The 22,337-nt window shown below is 40.7% G+C and overlaps 1 protein-coding gene and 1 long non-coding RNA gene across 6 annotated transcripts in view; one reads left to right on the top strand and one right to left on the bottom strand.

Moving 5' to 3' along the window:
• cpne5a (copine Va) overlaps positions 1-22,337 on the bottom strand; it is an 85,399-nt gene that overhangs the window by 42,558 nt on the left and 20,504 nt on the right. For 4 of the 5 annotated variants that reach the window (XM_044351328.1, XM_044351330.1, XM_044351326.1 and 1 more), the window contains 4 exons: positions 15,494-15,597; positions 14,308-14,347; positions 12,367-12,381; positions 12,114-12,190 (listed from right to left, as the gene is read on the bottom strand). In XM_044351328.1, the coding sequence (XP_044207263.1) occupies positions 12,114-12,190; positions 12,367-12,381; positions 14,308-14,347; positions 15,494-15,597 (236 nt within the window). The remainder of the gene's footprint in view (positions 1-12,113; positions 12,191-12,366; positions 12,382-14,307; positions 14,348-15,493; positions 15,598-22,337) is intronic. The other variant, XM_044351329.1, reaches the window with a different exon arrangement.
• Positions 5,700-14,136, top strand: LOC122982206. Its single transcript, XR_006403416.1, has 4 exons — positions 5,700-5,788; positions 6,579-6,643; positions 13,259-13,298; positions 13,520-14,136. It is a non-coding gene; the product is annotated as an uncharacterized LOC122982206 (long non-coding RNA).

The following is a 22,337-nucleotide window of genomic DNA, read 5'->3' on the forward strand; positions in this document are numbered from 1 at the left end:
GGATGAGCCTTTACCATTTTAGACAACCCTTGAACATCGATAGCCACCCTCAGGCTAAAATATCAATATTGCAAAAATAACGTTTCATTATCTAATAGGCAGGTTGCTGTGTTCCAGATTATTTATTTATTTTTGCTACTGGGAAGATTGTAAGAATAGCAAAATCACTGGTATATGTGCATTTCATCAAACACTTTTTATCTTGTGCCAGTGGTGCAGGGTCTTTATTTAATTATGTCAGACAATAAAGGACTGATACATCAAACATTAGAGATTAGCCATCTCTGTATTGTGTCAGATTCATAAAGTGAGTGAGTGATATAACCAGGGGTGCCACCAGAAATCTTGGGCCCCATGAAAGATATCACATTGGGCCCCACCACAGGCCAACCCTGCACAATTGCTGTAAGTTCACCTCCAGAACCTGAACCGTTCAAAGCTTTAAATAAATCTACCTTTGCAGGCTTGGAACTCTCTTGTAGTCCAATATTTACTGTACAATATGTACTGACAGTCAGCTGTGACAATATAACACTGTGCAGACATGCATGCAACATTCTGCATACAGTGGATTCACTATTTGATGCAAGACTGATACATTTTTTAAAGTCTAAATGTAATTTCAATGGTAAAACTCTTGAATGGAAAATTATCTTTACATTGATGAAAAATTTAAAATAAATATAACTTAACCCATTCAATTAAAATAAATTAAAATTATCATATATAGAATGATATAGCAAACAAAATAATAAAATCAGCAGCAGATTTTTGAACTGAGTATACAAAGCAACTAAGTATAAGTATACCACCAATTCTTATCATTGAAAAGGATCCAATCATTTCTCCTTTTTTCATAATGATAAAAATGGACCCCCTGCAATTATGCCAACTGACATGTCATTCAACACAATGCTGCTCACCTCCTTTATCAGTTGGGAGTAGGCCTGGTTCAGTGGTGGGGGGATGGGGATGGGGAGACATGGCTGCTGAGCCTGAAGCTGCATCTGTTGGGCCTGGGGCAGGGACTGGATTTAGTATGAACAGCTTGCTAAAAGAGCAAAAGGAGCCTCTGTCACTATGGACTAAGCTAACAGGTTAATTTCCACCACTCACAGACTACACCCACCTTTCTTTGTGAACAACTGGGTGACACACTGTCACCCTTTATTTTCTCTCTCTTGTCTTTCTTTTCTTTCTTTTTGTTTTTGGAAACCAGATTTTGCTTTAGGGAGCTGAGACATGATGCACTCCTCACTCACAATTCACTGCTAGCAAGTACCGTTCGTGCCTGGTTTGGGGGGCAGGACTGAACCTTTTCATTTTAAAAAAGGGTGGTGGGGGGGCAATACAGAGTCTCTCTGGATGTTTACTTTTTGCCAAAAACAAGAAAAGAAAAAGAAACCATCAGTTTTAGTAGTGCATTTTAAATTGTTTTCTGGTGCAAAACAATCATAAAAGAGAAGAAAATTAATATCTTTAACATTAACTACGTAGCCGGTTAGAAAGGTCACAATTTGACATTTTATAACATTAGTTTGAGGCTGAAGATCCCTCCCATCTCGTCACAGGCTTCATCACAATTTACACTGAGCGAGGTGAGGAATATAACTTTTAAGCACTTATGCGATTGTATTTGTCGACTACATTTGAGATTTAATGCAATCTATAGTTGAAGAGGAACAATAGTAAGGAAAGAATCATTTTGCAGAGGCAGTAATGCCATTTCAGCTCAGCGTGTTAAGCCCAGAAGTGTTGAATAGAGTTTTGATGAGGTGGTCTCGTTCAGGGAAGACTGATGACAGCCTGTTATCATCAATGGCTTTGGCGCTTCCAGTGAATGATTAATGTGATATAATAAAGACTTCTGGCAATGCAGGTGAGTAGTGACTCCACTCACTACATTCTACGTACTTAACACCATTCAAAATTCTCCATAATTCATGCATCACTTACAGGTCTCCCTTGGCTCTCAACAGACACTGTGCCATATGGTCCTGACCAATCTAATGTCAGTCCATGATGTGTATTGATGTTGCCTGAAAATCTCAACGGACCTCATATTTATAGTCATATCAGCATTGTGTCAGTGCGGCTAACTCCTCTCTTCTTCCTTTTAAACAGAAACCCAGATGATCAAACAAAACTTCATAAAGAAAACAAACAAGGAGAGACAGAAATTAAAACACGGCCTTGTAGCGCAGTGACTTCGTTAACCTAGAAAGAGATGGAAGGAAGGAGTGCTGTCATGCTCTTAGCTCACACTGCAACAGAGAGTTGGCCACAACTGTCTTGACAGATTCCCTGTTTGATCAAGTGAATGGAAAGAGATCAAGCAGCATATTTCAGCATCACTACAATTACTTGGCCAAAGTTTCTGATACTGCTGTTCAGCAGAATAGCAATGAGAATCCCGGGTCTCTCTCTTTTCCAGAGGGGAGCACATTCAAGCTATTTATTCCTCCAGAAAACAAGCATCAAAGATCATTGTGCATGACGTATTACATTATAGATATTCAGGCTCAATGTATGGCCGCTATAATTTCCCATCTAGAGGCAGTTGCTGTCGCGAAATGGTGATTCACAACGCCTGTATTCTCTATTACCTATCCGTGCGGAGGTAGGGGGGGGGGTGAGATTAAAGTCCGAAAAGGGAGAAGGAAGCAATTGTTGATGCCGCTCACATTAGGTCATTAGGATGAGGAATGGTCTTGATATTTAACAATGCTGCAACGTGTCACGCATATGAGAGAGGGGGAGGGTTGTCTGCTCAACAATATGAGTGAGAGCCAAAGAAGAAGAAAATGATTTTTTTCACACTGCAGCTGTTGCAGGGTGGGTCTACACATTTTCATATGAGGCAAAATGACTGCAGTGTTATCATGCAAAGAAGATTGTTACCTTGCAATTTCACACTCGGATGGGGATAAGCAAATTAAAAAATATTATTTGGGATGGTGGAGTAAAAGAACAGCAAGAAATAACATGAGAATAGGATAGTTTTCACTGCACGTAAGAATGATTTCACTGAGTTTGCTCATGTCAGTGAATCCAATGAATCTTTCTGGTTGACAGGGGGATCAAGTTAAATGAGCAAATCTGACTGGTTTGAGTTGAGACCAACAGAGATGGAGGGTAGACAGATAATCTGGCTTTGTGCCACAGTCAACGTTTGGGGCAGTGGGCAGATCACAGTTCAACAGAATTAGACAAGGTTGCCAAAACTCTACGTGGGTTCAAATGGGATTATACCCCTAATCCCCTTGATCTTCATACACCGATAAACATCCATAATCCCTCACCTCACCAGGATTAAAAAAAAAGAGGATGAAAAGTGCTCGGGCTAATTCAAAAGGACACCAAAAGACCTGCTGTAGTTCTCTGAGAGGAAAAGGCAGCTGCTTCCCACTAGTGCTGCGAGAAGAGGTGGTGTTGAAAGCAGGTAGCTACAGGCAACCTGTGCTGAGCTCTTTGAAGCTTTGTTAGAACCAGCACAAAGCAAGTAAATAGGGCAGAAAAATGTGGTGCAGAAAAATGTCACACAGATATACAAAACAACCGAGAGTAAAGAATGTGTTTGCTTTTTTTACTAGTGGAAACGAGGTGCGAGGCATGAGAGCACATTATCACCAACACGTTGCCCTTTTTTTTCCCCCTTTGTTGCAGTCATGTATGTAGCCCATTGAGTGTTATTCATTGGATACCTCAGGTCTCCCACAGATGCATAATGACCATTATCACAACCTCAATGAATGAAACTAATCCTGTTATCCTTATGGGAATGTTGTTTTTTTTTTCTTTTATGTACTCACTAATTCCGAACACTGAATATGAAATATGATTCATTTGTGTTCCCTGTTTTTTACGAGTGTGCAGTGATGTAATGAGACTGTTGCTGACGTTTTGATGAAATGAAAAATGGCACAGGCTTTAATCACAGTAATAGTGTTTGATTTATTGTGATTCTAAATAAATGAGGCATTCATCACCCACCTGCAAGCTAAAAATTGCTTGTTTTGACAGAGAAAGAGAGGATTAGAAGAAGCTGTCAATCAGAGAGAAACTTTCTCTCTCAGTCTTTAGGCTAAAACTACTCAAAGTCATGACAGTGAGTTCACTTCCTTCCTTATGTTCCCTCCTGCCAACAAGAAAAACCCTTCTCTAGAGGTGCACATTTCAATTTCCCACCGGCAAGAACAGAACATCCCTCTCTATCAGAGGCCAAAAGAGACGCCCAATTCTCATACAATGCTAGTCACATTTTATCCCACTTTCCCACTGTGGGTTCGTGACTTCAAATCAGAGCCGATTCTCCTCTCCCTTATCCCCGCTGTGTTACCAGGCCAGAGCGCCTTTAGCCTGCTGGTGCTGGGCTGCGAGTGATGGAATTCATATCATGTTACACAGGGTCGCCTTGACCTCCACTGTGGTGGTTACTGCTCACTATAGATTGCAATCTGCGTGCCGACAGATCGTTTTCAGCCACTGAATAGATTAACAACATAGGGGTGTTAAACTGGAGCAGCAGAACGCTCATTCAGAGGCTTTCAGGAAGCTTTCTCACCTTTCCAGCAGATGACAGACCATGGCCATGACAGAAATGAACACTGTCTGTTCTGAGTGCAAAACAAATCAGCTAGGCTTATCTGTAAAGTAAAAGCCTCCACTGCCCTTGCCTGCTCTTGCACCTGAGGTCTTCATTATTAGTGTGAAGACAAAAATCTATTGCCTTATTATCCACGGAGCTTTTAAAACCAAGACCTTTAACAACCACAGTATATATTAAATTAACTGTTTCTGTTCATGGCGGAAAACAAAAGAGACTTCTAGATTTTGTGTGACACCAAAGTCCTTGAGGAGTCATAAACAGAACATCATCAGACAAAAACGGTTCTTGTGCAATCAGCACAGTTGGGGTTTTCCACACATAAGCAGGAATACACATTATTAGAGAGGGACCCTTGTTAGTGTTCAGCCTTGTGGCTCATTTAGCGAGGCAGCAGAATGCTGTAATTGTGTGTGATGTCCCGAGGCAGAGGATGCTGATTACTGTAAGCCATCTAAAGCACTTCACCTCCCAGTTAAATAACACAGACAAACACAGAGCTAAACACTGTACCTGCTTCCCTCCCTTCATTTACATTACCAAGAGTACTTGGATTAAGGATTTTCAGTCCCTCCAAAGAAAAAGAAAAACTTGACTAACTCCCACTCATTAGTTTAAATCTGCAGCAGGATGTTTTTTAATCTCAGAGGAACTGCCGAGTCAGTCAGAAAACTACATTAACCAACAACTTTAAAAGAACTGCGAGTCTCTGAGATCGAGATGAGACAAGTGATGCTGTTTGCGTCAGTTTTCTCTGTGTAAACTTTTGGTGAGTCAAACATCAAAGTTGACACAGTGGTTTGACATGTTGTGAGCATGACATTATAAAGATATACCTGACCTTTTTGTTTGTTGATTTTTAATTCTGAATGTTGTGTGTGTGTGTGTGTGTGTGTGTGTGTGTGTGTGTGTGTGTGTGTGTGTGTGTGTGTGTGTGTGTGTTGCATATTTTAATTAGTTTATGTAAAAAGATCCATCTTAGAAACTGTATTTCATCTCAGTACTATAAGGCTCTAATTAACAGTCTGCTAAACCCCTCCCCCAAACAGTGATTGTCCAATCATAGCTTAGCAACTGTAACTAGGCATGGCAGGCCTGTCAAACTTTGGATTTAGCCACATGTCAAAGCGATGTGTATGAGGTTGCAGGAGGAGAGATACTCAGCATTTAAAGAATTTGATGGTGATGTATTTAACTTTTCCAAAAACACAAGAGCAAAAGTGTAAGGAATGGATTAAATGGATGTTTTTGTCTCCTTCAATGTAAGCAGGAAATGTTAGCATGTCCAGCTAACTAGCTAACTACAGAAGGTAGTAACTGAGCTTTATTTTCCAAGGCCAAGAGTTAGCATATCATTAATGCACTACATTTGTTTGTGGGGCAAAAAAAACCTTGTTCATGATCATCCATTGTGTAGTATTGCCTCTCTTTGTGGAAGCCAGTCCTGGATGCTATCAGTGTTTAGGGTAATGGGTAATGTTAGGGGCTCTGACCTGACCTTTATTGGATTTGGGAAGTTTGCACCTAAGCAACACCAGACAAAGTTACCCAACTCACTTTGCCAAAAACTTATTAGTCCTTATCTTAAAAAGGATCAATGTTGTTTCTGTATCTCATGTGGCTTTAGTCTCAGTCTGTTCATATGATATCATGTATGTAGCTATTCAGTGTATATTTAAGACCCTGTCTCAAGCCAGTTGGAGACGGTGTTTTCATCCAACTCATGGAGCTAAATTAGCTTTTTTTGGCTAGCTAGCCACAGCTGATCAAATCTGACAACAGCAGCTGTTATTTCAGCCGGCAAAATCAACAGTCACTTACACAAATAGTGTAAGAGGAATTTTACACGATGACAGGTGTCACTGACAGTTGTGAGTGATTGTTACACTGATTTTTAGCATAATGCCAGCTGATTGCTGGCTCATAAATTGGTCTACAATAATTATTACTGTTTCTAATTTTTGTCTTATAGTGAATTTTCTTCACCCACTGATGGACCAGGAGAAGCAGAACCTTTGGACAGAAGAGAGAAAATAAGTGAGACAACTAAATGGATGAGTACAGTACAGTACATCTTACTACTATAGTATAGAATATGTGCTATGATGCAACTGCAACCTAACCGTATGTAAGTGTGAAATGTAATCCAGCACAACACCAGCAACCGCTGCTCAAACAACGACCATATAGTTGAATCAACACATCTGAAAAATTATAGGTTTCACAGATGTAGTATTCATTACACTGTTGTTCTATTGGATTGCATTATATTGTACTGTTGCTGCTGTATTTAATACTTGGTCTTAAACTCAATTATAAGAAGCAAAAAGGGTCCTGAGTTATATGAAAGAAGATACAATCATGAATTGATTTCTAGTCCTCAGCGGGAGCACAAGGATGAGAGTTTTATGTGTTTTAAGGAGTATAAGACAATGATTCAAGTCTAAACTATGACACCAAAATTGGTTAAATTTGATGCAATCTTTTGTTTCAAAACTAAAAACAGTTTTTTAAATGTCTAAAATCTTGACTTGTTTTGGTACAGAGATGAATCAGTTAATTAAAACATGATTTCATGAAAGCAGAACCAGGTTTCATTTTATTAACATCATCATCCTGTTCACTGTTTATCATTAAACATGTGCACTGGTGTGAGCAGTTAAGGTTTTTCATGTGCATTGGCCAACATGTTAATCAAAGCTTCCCAGAGTCATCGTGGATTGCTCTGACTTGATGTTTCCTGAGGCCCCGTCACACAGCTGAATATGAAAGACCCAGTTTGGAGGCATTTGGAGCTCCAGTTTGCACCAACAATGTAAAATGGACTTTGTGTTTACTTTTATCTCAAGACTTTCTGTGGCTATATTAAACTGAAAGTGTATAAACAGTAGGAAGTAGGCCCAATAAATACATTCTTGATAGCGATAACCAAAACAGGTAGTAATTATCATCAGAAAGCAGGTTGGGTATTAATGTGGCCTGTGATACGTTGGCCACTGCACATATTAAGGATAAATACTTACGCTGGAGGAAACAAATTAGCAGCAAACTTTTTATAAAAAAAGATGTTTATCAAATCAAGCTTGTTTTGATCAAATACTGGCTCTGCTTTCATCAAATCGGCATGTTCTAATCAAATTATGTCTTTATCAAAACAAGCGAAAATTCTACAGAGAATTTATCAGTTTAACTACACTTTCATCTTCTCTGTTTTTATCATTGAATTTTTGAGTTCCACCCCTGGGCTCACTTAAATCTAATTTCTGTTGGCCTTTGACTTTGATGTTTTGCATTTACAGCACCACTGTGGTGCAGGCTCTGGTGAGCTATAAATACAGATTTCACTACATAATATACAACTACATTTACAGGAGACGCTTGAAGAAAATACAATAACATACACTGCCACACTGATAGCAGAACCAAAGGTATAAAATCAACATAACATTTAACTTCCATGGTACTGCACCTCTACAACATGAATTTAATATAGCAACATTATCTTCATATACAGTGTGTGGATAAACAATAAATATGTAGTGTATAGACTTAAATAATAGACTATAAAATTTACCATTTGCTTATTTTGTAGATTGAGCTCTAATATATTTCTTCATAACTGCAACAAAGAGACAGTGTCTGATCTCTTATGTGAGAAAAAGTGAAAGACACATGAAGTCCAGTTGAATTTGCTTACTGTGCCTTGCAATTGTGTAAAGATTTTCTTAAAGGGGACATAAAATGTTTTTTGTGATTTTCTATCATTTATGTGCCGTTCTAATGTCAGATGTCTGTGTTAAACATAGTAAAAGTTCCAAAACATAAGGTGAACAAATGCAAAAATGCTCCCTGAAAGTTAAAAGCTATGAACGGACTACAATGTTATCTCTACTTCCCCATCAAACTGACGTCAGATCGTTCATGCATGCTCACAAATGGTCGTCCATTCCATAGTCTTCACTGCTAAGGTTGTTGCTGAGGTTGTTCAATGTGTTGTTCACATTGTCCACTCACATATTTCACATCAGATTTTGGCTCAAACGTGAACAGATGTATTTGAAAAGTTGACATTTTGAGTAAAGAATGAGAAAAATAAGTGAAGTTACTACTACTGTTTATCTACGTAGCCTCCGGAGCTGACAAAAGTCAAAAGGAAATTTGCGTATGTTCCCTTTAAACTTCCTCCTACTGTAAATGCAGTGCTGTAGAGACGACTAAAAGACAAGAATACGGTGCGATAAGATTCGGATGAGCCTTTGATGTGAGCCACGACAATGTGCTCTCAATTTATTTAATTCAACATGGAACTTCTACATTTTTTAAAAAATATATTATTTACTATATTTCTAAAAATTCCTCGTCTCCCTTGGCTCCTATGGATGCAGTCAGCATACTCACTACACTCACTGTAGTTTTGCTTACCGTTCATTTCCTGCTTCGACTGTACAGCAGGAGGGCACAGTCACAGTAGGTTAATGGGTTTGACATGCTAATGTTGTGCTGCTTTCATATGCTCTCGTATGTGGTATAATTTACCATGCCAGCAAAAAAGGTTACTGCCATCTGTATAATGAACTCCATTATCATGTTACCTATACAACCACATTATGATTCCTTCCCACAGGCTATACCCATAATCACAGCCAAGAGAGCTGTGTCGCAGATAACATGTTTTTCAGTAAAAGATGCAATTCACCTGCGTCAGTCAGTCATTTAGCTTTGCATTTCCTCAGCTACCAATAACTTTGATACATGCCTCTCATTAAAACCAAATTATAAACAGAAGGATATGTACCACAGCGTCAGTTCAGTGTTTTATAACTCATATTCCTTCCACTGGCATATGTTTCTGTCTTAATAAAGGCAAGTGGGAAGAGTCATACATCTCATCAGACCTGTTATTTTCCCCAAGACAAATAAGTGTGGAAATTTGCTCTGAAGCGAATGTCAGAACATTACGTTTGTCCTCGTGTGCACAGCACATACAAAGTCAGAAATGATTGAACCAAGTGTAAGTAACGGGTTTCATCTCCGCTTGCATGGAGGGGAAAGAGTGTAGGATTGTGTGTGTGTGTGTGTGTGTGTGTGTGTGTGCTATTTAATCATCTGAAAATCAGTGCTTACAAAATAAACAATTTATTTTGGGTTTAAGACTTGATTTTTTAAGAAGTGTTAAATTATGACTAAGTTAGCTTTTGTGCAAAGGCTGAGATTAGGCATGTAGTGGTTGTGGTTTTATGATGGTACAATATGGTAATATGATATCAACTGATTTTCCTCCAGATTAAATTCATTACTAATTTGCATCAGCAAAAATGTTTTGGAGGCAATGTAATGCCGCCCATATTAAGTTTCTGTTATCAACATAACAAATAAATGGTTGTAGTTAACATATCTGCAAACTTCTTACTCTCAATGCAAAATGTTCATCATGAACATATCAAGACAGTAACATGTTTCATTTGTTTTCCTACACTATCAGCTTCTGGCAACTTGAGCATGATGAATGTTTTATGGTTATGTTTAGGCAACTCAAACCAATTTTGTTTAGGTTAGCAAAAAAACATGGTCAGCAATGACATTTCCTCCAAAATATATTTGGAAAGGGATATTAGTAGTATACTGCATGAAGATATTTTAATAGGAAATAGGGTTGAAGCAATGTATTTGCCACATTGTAAGAACGATCTGTTTACAGTTTAATATGTGAGGACTCACTACTAAGACTTAGTTCCAATAAAGTAGACAAAAAAATTGGATTAAGTGGGATTAACATTAAATTTATGACTGGGTTAAGTTTTGGGTAAAGGTTGGGGACATGTGTAGTGGTGATGGTTAAAGTTAAGGTGACACTGTGATGAGTCAAACATTGTCCTAACAAGTATAGTAGTACATGTTTGTTTGTTTGTGTGTGTGTGTGTGTGTGTGTGTGTGTGTGCTGGATGGAGGAGGATGTGAACAAAGGCAAAGAGAGAGAGAGAGGAAGAGATTTCAGGGAACAAAAAGAAATAGAAAACACAATGAGGAGAAAGGGGGTCAAGCTAAAAAAAAAAAGAGAATCTGTTGGATGGAAGGAGGGAAAATAAATGAGAGATGAAGTGTGGAAAATAGGGAAAGGGGTGCTGATGTGCTTCTTAAGCAGGTCATTGGATGCAGTGTGCCTTGGGAGGGCTTGTTTGAGCATGGCTAACAGATTTCCTCAGCCCCTGCGGGAACCGTTCCTCAAAGCTGCGGTCCACTGTCACGTCAGGATGCATGACAAGGAAATGGAGCACATAGCCATTAAACATATTCTGAGTTATCTTCTATCACAGGAGGGAAGGAAATCTCCATTACCCATGGATACTGTTTAGCTTTTTAAAAAGTACAGGGCTGAATAAAGCTGTACCCTTAACTGAATGCCATCAGGAATGGAAAATCCAAAGAAACCTATACTTATCGTGTGTTTCTGAATTGCTACTCCCTGACATAAAAGCTGTTGGGGCAGTTAAAAGCAACACAAGTGAATGTTTTCAAAAGGGCTGATTTCTTCAGTTTGTAACATGTGTTCTGTAACACCAACCATATCATCACCATCACCTTCTGCTGCAGCTAAATTGGATGTTACATCACTGTCGAGTCTCAGCAGTGGACAAGGTGCCCTGCTAGAAGCTGTAGAATCAATACTTTTGTCCATCATGTCTGCCTGGAGCTCCTGAGCCTCCTGCCTGCCTCTGATGTGGGGTGTTCGGCCTAGTTTACAGCATATTGGTGAACACTGTCTCTTGATCCTGCTCATCCTCTTATTCAGCACTGAAGGGCACCGAGCTCTGTAATCCACCGCCACCAGTCCCTGGCAGAGTTCATGGTCGACACCAAAGCCCTGCTGTTCACACAAACCACCCTACTGCAGGGGCCAGCGCCGCCTCATACTTCACACAGAGGCATACACACTGCACTTCACAGCCTCACACACGAACACAAGCTTCACAGTTGGTCGAGCCACTCGCAAAAAGACACACATAACTCAGAAAGCTACACACAAGTCTGTGGATGCAAATGTTTTCAGGGTTTCATATTTCCCAATTTACGTTGTAGCAGGGTCGCCATGTGTCTCACACTGACTTCAATCTACTCTCTGTGCTAGATTGCCTCCTTAATGACAGTAATTGCATTTAGGAAGCCCCAGTCGTGTTCAATTACCCATCCAGGCACACGGGTCTAATCTTGCAGTGCAATGTGCGATACAGATGGCTCTAGAAGGCAGACATATTCATCATCACCTCATCTTTGCTGGAATGTGTGAAATCCAGCAGGAGAAGCATGTCGCATTTGAATGGGCTGAGAGGTGGCACTGAGTTTTCATTATCTGATAACATCTGAAAACTCGTGTTTGCAAAGTTAAATTTGTTCTGTTTGTCTCCTTGAGAGAACAAGCAAAGTAAAAAAAAAAAATGCTCTGAGTGGCTCCTAATCTGGCCATATGATTGTGCAAAACTAGAGCGAACACAGTAGAATGAAGACTCACCCCAGAGGTTTCTCCAGGCGACTGGCAGGAGAGCCCACAATCTCTCCCAGTGTGCAGTAGACCTGTCCCAGAAAGTCCTGCCATGGGGGGGAGCATAATGTGGGATGGAGAGAGACGTAGGTTGGGGCGAAGGATGGGGGGGTGTTCAGGTGGATCACGGAGGGGGGGGGTAACAAGGAGAGTTGGTGAGGAGTTAAGCATCGTTATAAGCATTGTACGCTTATAAATTAAGACATCTGAGGCAGACACGTACGTTAAAGTCGGTTGGCTTCCAGGGTGGAGAAGAAGGAGGAGGAGGAGGAGGAGGAGGAGGAGTAGGAGGAAGAGAGAGAGACCAGGCAGCAGCAGTGACACAACAGAGCATATCATGGAACAGAAGGCACTCAACTCAAATACCAGACTGTCATCAACCAAGTGCAAAGAAGAGAAGAAGAGCAAAATGAAACATGGACATGTGAAAGAGCAGATAAGCAGAATGGAAACAGCGGAGGGTAAAAAGTCGCAGAGTCTCAGAGAATAGAAAGAGAAAATGAAAGAGCACAAGAGAAGTAAAGCAACAAAGGCGGAAAGAGTTTTAGGAACAGTTTGTTTCCAGAGGATGGAGGGTTTGAAACACCAAAATGCAAAAACACAACAATAAAAGCATCACAGCATAATTAATGATAGAAATTTAGGTAGTATGCAAACCAAGTGCCACAAATATATTCTTTATACATTTGTTTAGTATGAGCAGGAGTTTATATATCAAAGCTTTTAGCTTAAATGATGAGAGTAGGGTTTTCCCAGGTTTCTGGAGGGCTTCGGTGCTGTGGTTATGGTGGGTGGGTGGGTGGGTGGGGGGGTGATGTTTTTGTAAAAGAAGAATAAATTCAGTACAAGACTGGGATAGATTTATATTTTAAATATAACAAAATATTTTTTCTACAGCAGCAACAGCAATTTTTGACAACAGAAAAGTCACTTTTATAAACTCAAAAATATCTCACCGGAAAGAAATCTAAAAATGTCAGTAAAATAAATAATATTCCTGATATCAAAATAGTGAATGAAGTTTAGAAAGAATGAAGAACACAAACATCAGTCAGTGTCAGTCATCCTGTCCTCTGTCCTCCTCCGTCTGCTGCTGATGTGATTCATTGCTGCAGGTACCGCTGATAGAGAGAAGAGGAGCTGTTTTGTCTGTAGGTAAGTTTACAAGAATTTGCCAAATTTCAGCTAGGCTACATACAGACAGCTTCAGCTTCAGCTTATTCATAACAATTCGTTATTAACTTTATCAGTGCACTGTGGTCATGTAAAACATATGAGGAGATTGCGGACAAAGCAGTTAAAAATATCACTTTTCTACATGTTTATGCTTGTTGAGCAGGTGATTTGATAAAGTGGCTCTTTACTTTTTATTTCAGTCACCTGGTCCAATGTCTCCACTGCAGCCTCTCTGCTGCGTGTGTGTGTGTGTGTGTGTGTGTGTGTGGAGGAGATGAGCCCCACCCTTGGTCAAACACAAAGAGCAGAGGAGGGGACAGAGAAGCTAGCACAACCATAAATGACAGTAAAACGCAGTAGAGAATTCTCATCGTCTTTTTTCTGTTCATTCAGCTCAGGCGCTGTGAAAAAGGTGCTTGGGCGCTGTGCCTTAGTGTTATAATGGCAGGACAAACCCTGGAGACTAAGATACATTCATTATAATGAGCTGTTTGCCTGAATGTATGTTCTACAACAAAGCATTGTCCCTTATTATCATTTTAAAATAAATGTCCTGTATATTGTTTTGAATAACTGTCTGCTGTCTCAGAAATTAAACTCTAAATTGCAAAAAGTACTACATACCACAAAGGGAAATGTGTTGAAAAGCTTTGATAATAATGATGTGCAATGCTTCATTTGTCATTTTAAAAAAAGGTAATGAGGGTATGCCAGATGTAAATTAAATTTTGATTATCATAGCTCTGGAGAAATAAAATACCTCATTTTACAAATTGATGCAGGTGGAAGGTAATGCAAAATAAACAATATTTTGGCAGTTGAAGCATAATTCATTCATTATTCCAAAATATATTTGAGCGTTTAGATGCCACAAACTTTGGTTTGCATAGAACCTAAATGTTAGAGACATGCACATATATCAGATCAAACAAATGAAAGGGTAAAATATAAGGTGGAGCTCCTGATCCACAAAAAGTTCTTAACTTACATGCTTTGCGAGATCAGGACTTTTAGAATCAATATCATACCTGAAATCACAAAGAGACCACAAATCACAGAGGCAACAATGTGGGCAAACCATCAGAAGACCTAACAAATTACTACTGACTCTCATAAAAGAATACTGGCTGCAGTGTGGACATTTTCTGCCTGTCAATCACACACCTGGGTCAGTGGGGGAGCAAAAGGGAGCAGCCCACGAAAAAAAACGCAAGCAATAATGTGACAGTTAATTAAGGAGGTCATTTTATAGTTTATGAATGTAATTTCCGTACTATGCCTGTGGGATCGTATTGAAACAATATACCAATGCAGAGAAAGTTTCGAGCATCTGCCAGTCAAAGTTAATGTAAAAGTAATTAAACTTCAGTATGCCTTGGCTCCCACCTCTGTGATAAAAGAGAGATGTAAATGAGTAACACTAATTGTGAGGGGATACACTCCCTCCTCTCCTGTTCCAGAGTCGTATCATGATAGCATGCCAAATGAATTCATTAAGTGACTAAAAATCCTCAGAGACCTGCAGCTCGATCCCGGAAGTCCACCAGGGACTTAATGCTTGAAGGAAGGAAAAAAAGCGTGGCTTTTTGGAAGCATATCTCTTCCACTTGAGGAGGAGGGAGAGCGAAGGAAATTATCCTGACCTGGTTCTGGGAGATCTCAAAATGAAACTGCACCTTCCTGACCCTCTCACTACTCTGGCCTTTTCAAGTGGAGAAAGGCAGCTATATGTGAAAGAGGGGAGGACAGGGGTCTTTGTGAGTTTTATGGGACTCGGTTTTAGACATTTGCTTTGCTTAGCAGCAGGGAGATTAGGGATAAAACTTTATATGAAATATTTATCACCCTTATACCCATCTCCCTTCAATGAATGACTATTGAGACACTGCACCAATGAATAATTCCTCAGGAGAGATCCAAGCTGGAGACAAGTGAGGGAAGAGAGAAGAAGAGTGACTCGGAGAGAGAAAATGAGATGCTGGAAAGAGGGAGAGGGAATGAAAAGGTAGAAGGGGGAGAGGGAGAGTGGATGTGGGAGAAGATGTTAAGCTTGTGGAAGGAAAAAAAAAAAAAAGGTAGGATTTGAAGGACTGGGTTTGAAGAGGGCAGCACATCTGAAACACACACACCTCGGTGTGTGTCCTCAGAGGACCGGATCAAACAGAATAACTCACACGTCAAAGCGCAGGTTCTGCTTCTCCTCAAAGAAGTAGTCCAGGATGTACTTCCTGACAAAGTCTGGGTTTAGCGTGTTGTCTATCACCTCTGTTCTCCCAAACTAGATCAGAACCAGGAGAGAAGGACAAAAGACAGACGAAGAAGATGTGAGCAGAGATGTGAGCGCAGATCTTTGAGACAGCACATCATGCAGTCACTCAGAAACTACATCTATTGCTCTATTACCTCACCCCCCCACCGCTATCTTCTCCCGACAGCCGTGTGAATTCATGGCTTCAGATAAGCTCAGATTTGATTAACAGAAGTTAATGATCACACACTGTCAGCTCTTCTTCTCCACCTCCTCTCATTGTGCTGGGGATGAGAAAGCCTGAGGAAACCACTTTATTGAGTCCAATTACACTCATTTAATTACCACGTTCACACCATTGCCGTTCTCTGAGCCACTTCAAAACAAGGGGCGGCTGATGGGGGGATGACAAGACAAAGGCAAAGAAAAATTGTGACTTTCACATTTTGTCTTTACACAGGGGAACTGTCACAAATGGGGGAAAGATAGCAAACAATCCCCTGTTCCCTATGGCGTTAAGAGGAAAATGGGAAGCCACCTGCACAGATGAAAAAAGTCTTGTCAGCGTTACAGAGCAAAGCCTTCAGATGAGGTGATGTGCTGATAAACAAATCAACAGACACACCCTTTACTGTTGCACCCACACACAAACACACACACATTAATTATATCCAAAATAAATAATTCAAAGTCAGAGAAACTATGTTGAGCTGCATAAATAAAAGATCCCCAGTAGAGTGTTACCATAAACTGACACAGTGAATTAATAATAACAGTGTTAAGGCTTAATGAGGAGATGAAACAGCAGGATTACAGGCTCACACCTTTGTGATTACATCCAGTGGGGGTAAAACTCAATATGGGACCTAACAGGGGAGCCACGCAGAGTGACACTACAGCAGCAGAATACTTTTAACAGACGGACACATGTGCTAATGCAAAGGCATACCAGCTGTGTACGACATATGACAGTTTGAGAGAGTGGGTTTGCGGTAGTGTAACCTGTCATCAAACATAAAAGTATCTAAGCCCACTAAAGTTTAACTACCGTGTGGCACTACTTTTTCTCTTTCTCTTCCTCCCAGAAAGTGTGAGAGCTCCGTTCCAGCAGATGTAAAGGAGGTGAAATCTCCACTTCAGCAAATGGAGCTGAATATGGCAGCAGGGGGCCGATGATAGCATATTCACTTTGGTCTCAGGCCAAACCTAACAAAGGAAGAAGAATCAGCACCAGAGCAAAGAATAGCCACCTGAGGAAATAACAGATATCCCAGTTCACATATTATTCTACCTTGGCAAGAACACAGTTGGCCTGTAAAGCCAGAGTTGCAAAACACTACAATAACTGTCAACTCCCAGAAAAAAACTGCTATGAGGATATCTGGGCACTGGAAGTGTGCCCTTCTTCCACTTCAATAAACCTGACTGGAATGAAAAACCTAACTAGAATGTGAGCTGGAATGCCAGAAAATTCATCTTGGTATAAAGATTAACGTCTAGGAGTTTGACTGGGAGTGGAAAGGCCAGGCTTTGCTTGAATTTAGGGAAGAAGTTATATTGTGTCAACTGCTCAGTTGAGTGAAAGTGGTAGAAAGAGGAAAACCTGTCATGTGCTGAAGGAGTAATTACAGTTGAGGGAGTTAAAGATTGAGACTTTAAAGTAATGTGGTAACAAAATGATGGGCTGCTGCCTCGGTTTTATATATTCGACTATGAGTGATGACAAAAATTAATAATGGGGGCACAGGTATCAAGAGGAGCTGACGAAGACCTCCTTCTAGAATCAAAAAACAATTTATCCATAACCATTTAGTCCAAATTCTTCTTCTAACCAGAGGTGACAAGTGTAGGAGGCTCTTCCTGCCTGAAAACTGCACTTGTGCTTGATGCTTGTCTACATTTGCATGTTAATCAGTAAAACTAGTGTCTGGCTTTAGAAAAGAATATCACTGTCTGGTTACTGTGAGCCAAGGACAGCTGACCGCCCCAAGCTCGAATATTATTTGCTCTCAGTGAGTACTGAAAAAAAATTGAATTTCAAATCAATTAAACAATCAAACATCCAACTAATCCATCCATCAATCATTCATATTTTTTGCCCTGTCAGGAAATTTATTATGCAGTCAGGTTAGTAGAAATGACAACCACAGACACATAATTAGGCAAGATAACACAGACTATAAACACCAAAGGGACACACAGTTGTTGTTACTCGAACATTACTAAAATGCATAAAACAAATATGTTATAATAAAGTGAACACAAAAAACAAATCAAAGATCAAAGCACTCTGTCTTGAGAATTCATTCATTATTTTATTATAGCCTTTATTTAATCAAGTAATCTCATTGAGATCAAAATAAATTTAGCAAGAGATACCTGAGCACAAAAAAGAGAATGAAAACAAACTTAGCCAGACAAAAAAAATCAAATCAGAAACAAACACACACATCACTGAATAGACTCAAGATTAAAAGTTTAAAATCAGCCAGAGGGATGGGACATTCAAGGTGTATTATCTGTAATTCATTCCATTTATAAGGTGCAAAGTAATGGAAAGCGGTATTCTGAAGTACAGTATTTTAACAGTCCCGAGATCTGGTCTGGTGAGCAGGAGTTTTTATTTGGAGAAGAGAAGTTACATACTAAGGCAGCCTTTGCAGGAGACAGTGATGTGTATGATATATATTTAGTTTAAATGTCATGCCCTAGTCTGTGTGTGTGCGGATATCTATGTGAGGACACTGAGAGTGAGGACACTTTTGGAAAGCTAGAGCATATTGAGCGGTCCTCACATCTTCAAAGGGCTGGTTGAGGGTAAAGTCTCGGTTTAGGTATTGAATTAGACTTAGGTTAAGGGTAGGTTTAAAGTTAGTGTTAGGGAACACATTGTGTGAGTGATGGTCCTCACAAGTATAGTAGCTCAAACAGAGTGCTTGTGTGTGTGTGTGTGTGTGTGTGTGTGTGTGTGTGTGTGTGTGTGTGTGTGCGTGTGAAATGTATAGGTGGGATTAAGTGTGTCTCACTGGTGTTAAAATCCATGTTATTAACCTGTGATGCACAACTAAAGCTTATTTTTAGCTGACAGCCCCTTCCTCCCTTTCTAAGAGCCCCCACCCACCAAAACACAGATTCAAACTGTTTCCCACTCTTAAATCTGTTGTGTCACACCACTGAGCACCAGCAGGACACCAAGGTCTCTGAGGAGTGAATAAACAGAGCACTCCAATTCACTCAAAAATGATTTGAGTGAGAAAGCAAAAGCTAAATATTTTGAGTTCACAGACAAGAATCTGTCTTTCTGTTAGATAGCATGCATATATAGATTGATTATTTTATATTTCTGTTGTTACAGCCGTAGTGTTCTGGTGTGTGTTTCTTCCTGTTCTCACCTGTGTCTCTTCCCAGACTACTGCCTTTCCCCCTTCCTACCACTGCAGTGATTGCGTGAGTGAGCACACCTGTGCTCACTTGCTCATCAGGGCCTGGAGGATAAAGACCAGGAGGAACGGACAGACGGTGCCAGTAGACCAGTTGGCAGCTTTCGGGCTGAGTTGGTTGTTATTCTCAGCTAAACTCAAGCTGTGGTGTACCAGGGTCTGTAACTTTGGCACCATTTTATAGGGAGTGTGTTTACTGGTGTTGTGTTTAGCCTTAGTTGAATTTAACTGTTATCTTGTTGTTTCATTTCCATTTTTATTTAGCTCCTCTTTCTTCTTATATGGAAAGCAGTTTTCAGTTGGTGTTTTGAGGTCTTTTGTAAACCTGTTAAGTTAAATTGTTGATGAATTCTTGGTTTGTTCCTATACTTCCATTTTCCTTGCTTCTTTGTCCCCGGGATAATTTTTTATATTAGTGTCTCTCACAGGGAAGTCTGAGGACAAGTGCCCAGTCACAGTGTTGCAAGACACCGGCGGCTCACAGTCATTCATCCTTTCCAGTGTCCTGCCCTTGAGTGCTACATCTGCCTGCGACATAAGCACTATAGTAAGAGGTATCAGGATGGGTTTTGTGCCCGCATCCCTTCACCACTCCTGTTTTCCCATCATTGCATTGACTTTATCATAGGAGTCTATCCTTCCCCTGACGTCTAAGATGTTGATTTGTCTGACTCTGTTTGAGAAGTCGCCACCTGTTCATGAATTTGTGAACCGCACTCTAAAAGAGCTTGATGGTGTGACAGAGCCTGCTACTGCCCCATGAGGCACTCATCAGCGCCCAGAAAGGTGATCTGACCTTAGCCAAGTGTTTCACCACAGTTCTTTAGGATGCTAGGAAGTGCAGTGAGACACTGTCATGTCTTATGGATAACTGTGAGCTGATGGCAAGTGGTTCACATGGTCAAGTGAAGCAGCAGATGACTCAAGTGGGCACTGGGGCACAGTTCATCAAATAGTTGTTCCAGTTGGTTGTTGGCAGCATGTATTAGAACTACTACATGAGCATTTGTGGTCTGGTCATCTAGGTGAGTGAGCGCAGATCTTTGAGACAGCACATCATGCAGTCACTTAGAAACTACATCTATCGCTCTATTACCTCACCCCCACCACTATCTTCTCCCGACAGCCGTGTGAATTCATGGCTTCATGGCTGTGTGACATATGACAGTTTGAGAGAGTGGGTTTGCAGTAGTGTAACCTGTCATCAAACATAAAAGTGTATCTAAGCCTACTAAAATTTAACTACCGTGTGGCACTACTTTTTCTCTTTCTCTTCCTCCCAGAAAGTGTGAGAGCTCCGTTCCAGCAGATGTAAAGGAGGTGAAATCTCCACTTCAGCAAATGGAGCTGAATATGGCAGCAGGGGGCCGATGATAGCATATTCACTTTGGTCTCAGGCCAAACCTAACAAAGGAAGAAGAATCAGCACCAGAGCAAAGAATAGCCACCTGAGGAAATAACAGATATCCCAGTTCACATATTATTCTACCTTGGCAAGAACACAGTTGGCCTGTAAAGCCAGAGTTGCAAAACACTACAATAAATGTCAACTTCCAGAAAAAAACTGCTATGAGGATATCTGGGCACTGGAAGTGTGCCCTTCTTCCACTTCACAGCTGAACTTGTATTTGGTCACAATGTGCGTAGCCCACTTAAGGTGTTAAAGGAGCAGTTCATGTCCCATTCATCTCCAAAAACTAATGTGTTGGATTTTGTCTCCCAGTGTAAAGAGCATTTTCATTGTGCATCTTCATTTGCAAAAGAAGCTCTCTCCTCCTCCCAGAAGAGTATGAAACAGCACTTTGACAGGAAAGCAGTTGAACAGCAGATTAAGCCTGGTGATCAAGTTCTGGTCCTACTACCAATTCCTAGCTCTTCTCTTCCTGCCCGTTTCTCAGGTCCCTATGTGGTGGAAAGTAAAGTGTCTGACATAGATTATGTAATCCACACACCTGAGCACAGAAGAAAATCCTATCATTCCAGAGAAGTTACCCAGGATGAGCAGGAAAAAACTCAGGAGACTGCTATCCCTGAAAAGACTTCACTTCCTTGGTTTGTTATGTCTGATGATGGTTTGGCAGTGCTTACTGATGGTCAGCAGTGTGGTAGGTTACCAAACTCTGAGTTCCTGCCTAAAATAGAAACACATCTGTCCTACCTTCCTGAATGTAGTCAGCTTGCTTCATTCCTATCCAACTCTGTTCAACAACGTGCCATCATGTACCAATGTATTAAAACATGACATTAATGTTGGTACTGCTGCTCCCATTAAACAGCATACTTACAGTTGCCCTGTAGCAAAAAGAGAGATATTGAAGTATGAGGCCAACTACCTGTTAGAGAATGGTTTAGCCAAGCCCATTCACAGCCCTTGGAGCTCACCATGTTTGGTCTGATGGCATGCCTCGTTTCTGTACAGATTTTTCGTAAGGTTAACACAGTTACTGTAACAGATTCATTCCTGTTGCCTCGCATGGAAGACTGCATTGACAGCATTGGTCCAGCTGTGTTCATCACAAAACTAGAAGGGTACCTGCAGGTTCCTTTAACATCCCGAGCCTCTGACATGTCTGCATTTGTAACGCTTGACCAATTCTTGCAGTATACAGTGATGGCATTTGGTATGAGGAATGCACCTGCCACCTGTCAGCACATGATGCACCTGGTATTAGGGGATGTCCCCCATTGCAAGGTCTACCTTGATGACGTGGTGGTATACTCTGATGACTGAGCCAACCATATTGCCAGTTTGACAGTGGTGTTCCAGTGGCTTGCTGAGGAGTCCTTGACCCTTAACCTTGCCCAGTGTGAGTCTAGTAAGGCCACCATCACTTACCTGGGGAAACAGGTTGGTCATGGGCAGGTCTGTTCAGTAGATTCCTGAGTCACAGCTGTCCTATCCAGCTCCCACTACCAGACATGAACTCTGACGTTTTCGGGGCATGACTGTTTACTACAGGTGTTTCTGTTAAAACCTCTCTGTGGTGGTTGCTCCCCTTACCAAGTTATGTAGCCCTGCTGTTCCTTTCATGTGGAATGATGAATGTCAACATGCCTTTGAAAATGCTAAGTCTCTCCTTCAAAGAACCCCTCTCCTTGCTGCGCCTTACCTCTCTTTCCTTTCAAACTAGAGGTTGACACAAGTGCTTCTGGAGCCGGTGCTGTGTTACTGCGGGACAGAGAGAGAGATGTGTGCCATCCTGTATGCTACTTCTCAGTCAAGTTCAAACATCATCAGCTGAACTACTCCACCACAGAGAAGGAGACTTCAGCCGTGCTCTTGGCTCTTCAGCACTTTGAAGTGTATGTTGGCTCAAGTTTATCTCCAGT

The sequence above is a fragment of the Thunnus albacares genome, chromosome 5 (genome assembly GCF_914725855.1).
Source record: "Thunnus albacares chromosome 5, fThuAlb1.1, whole genome shotgun sequence".
NCBI lineage: Eukaryota > Metazoa > Chordata > Actinopteri > Scombriformes > Scombridae > Thunnus > Thunnus albacares.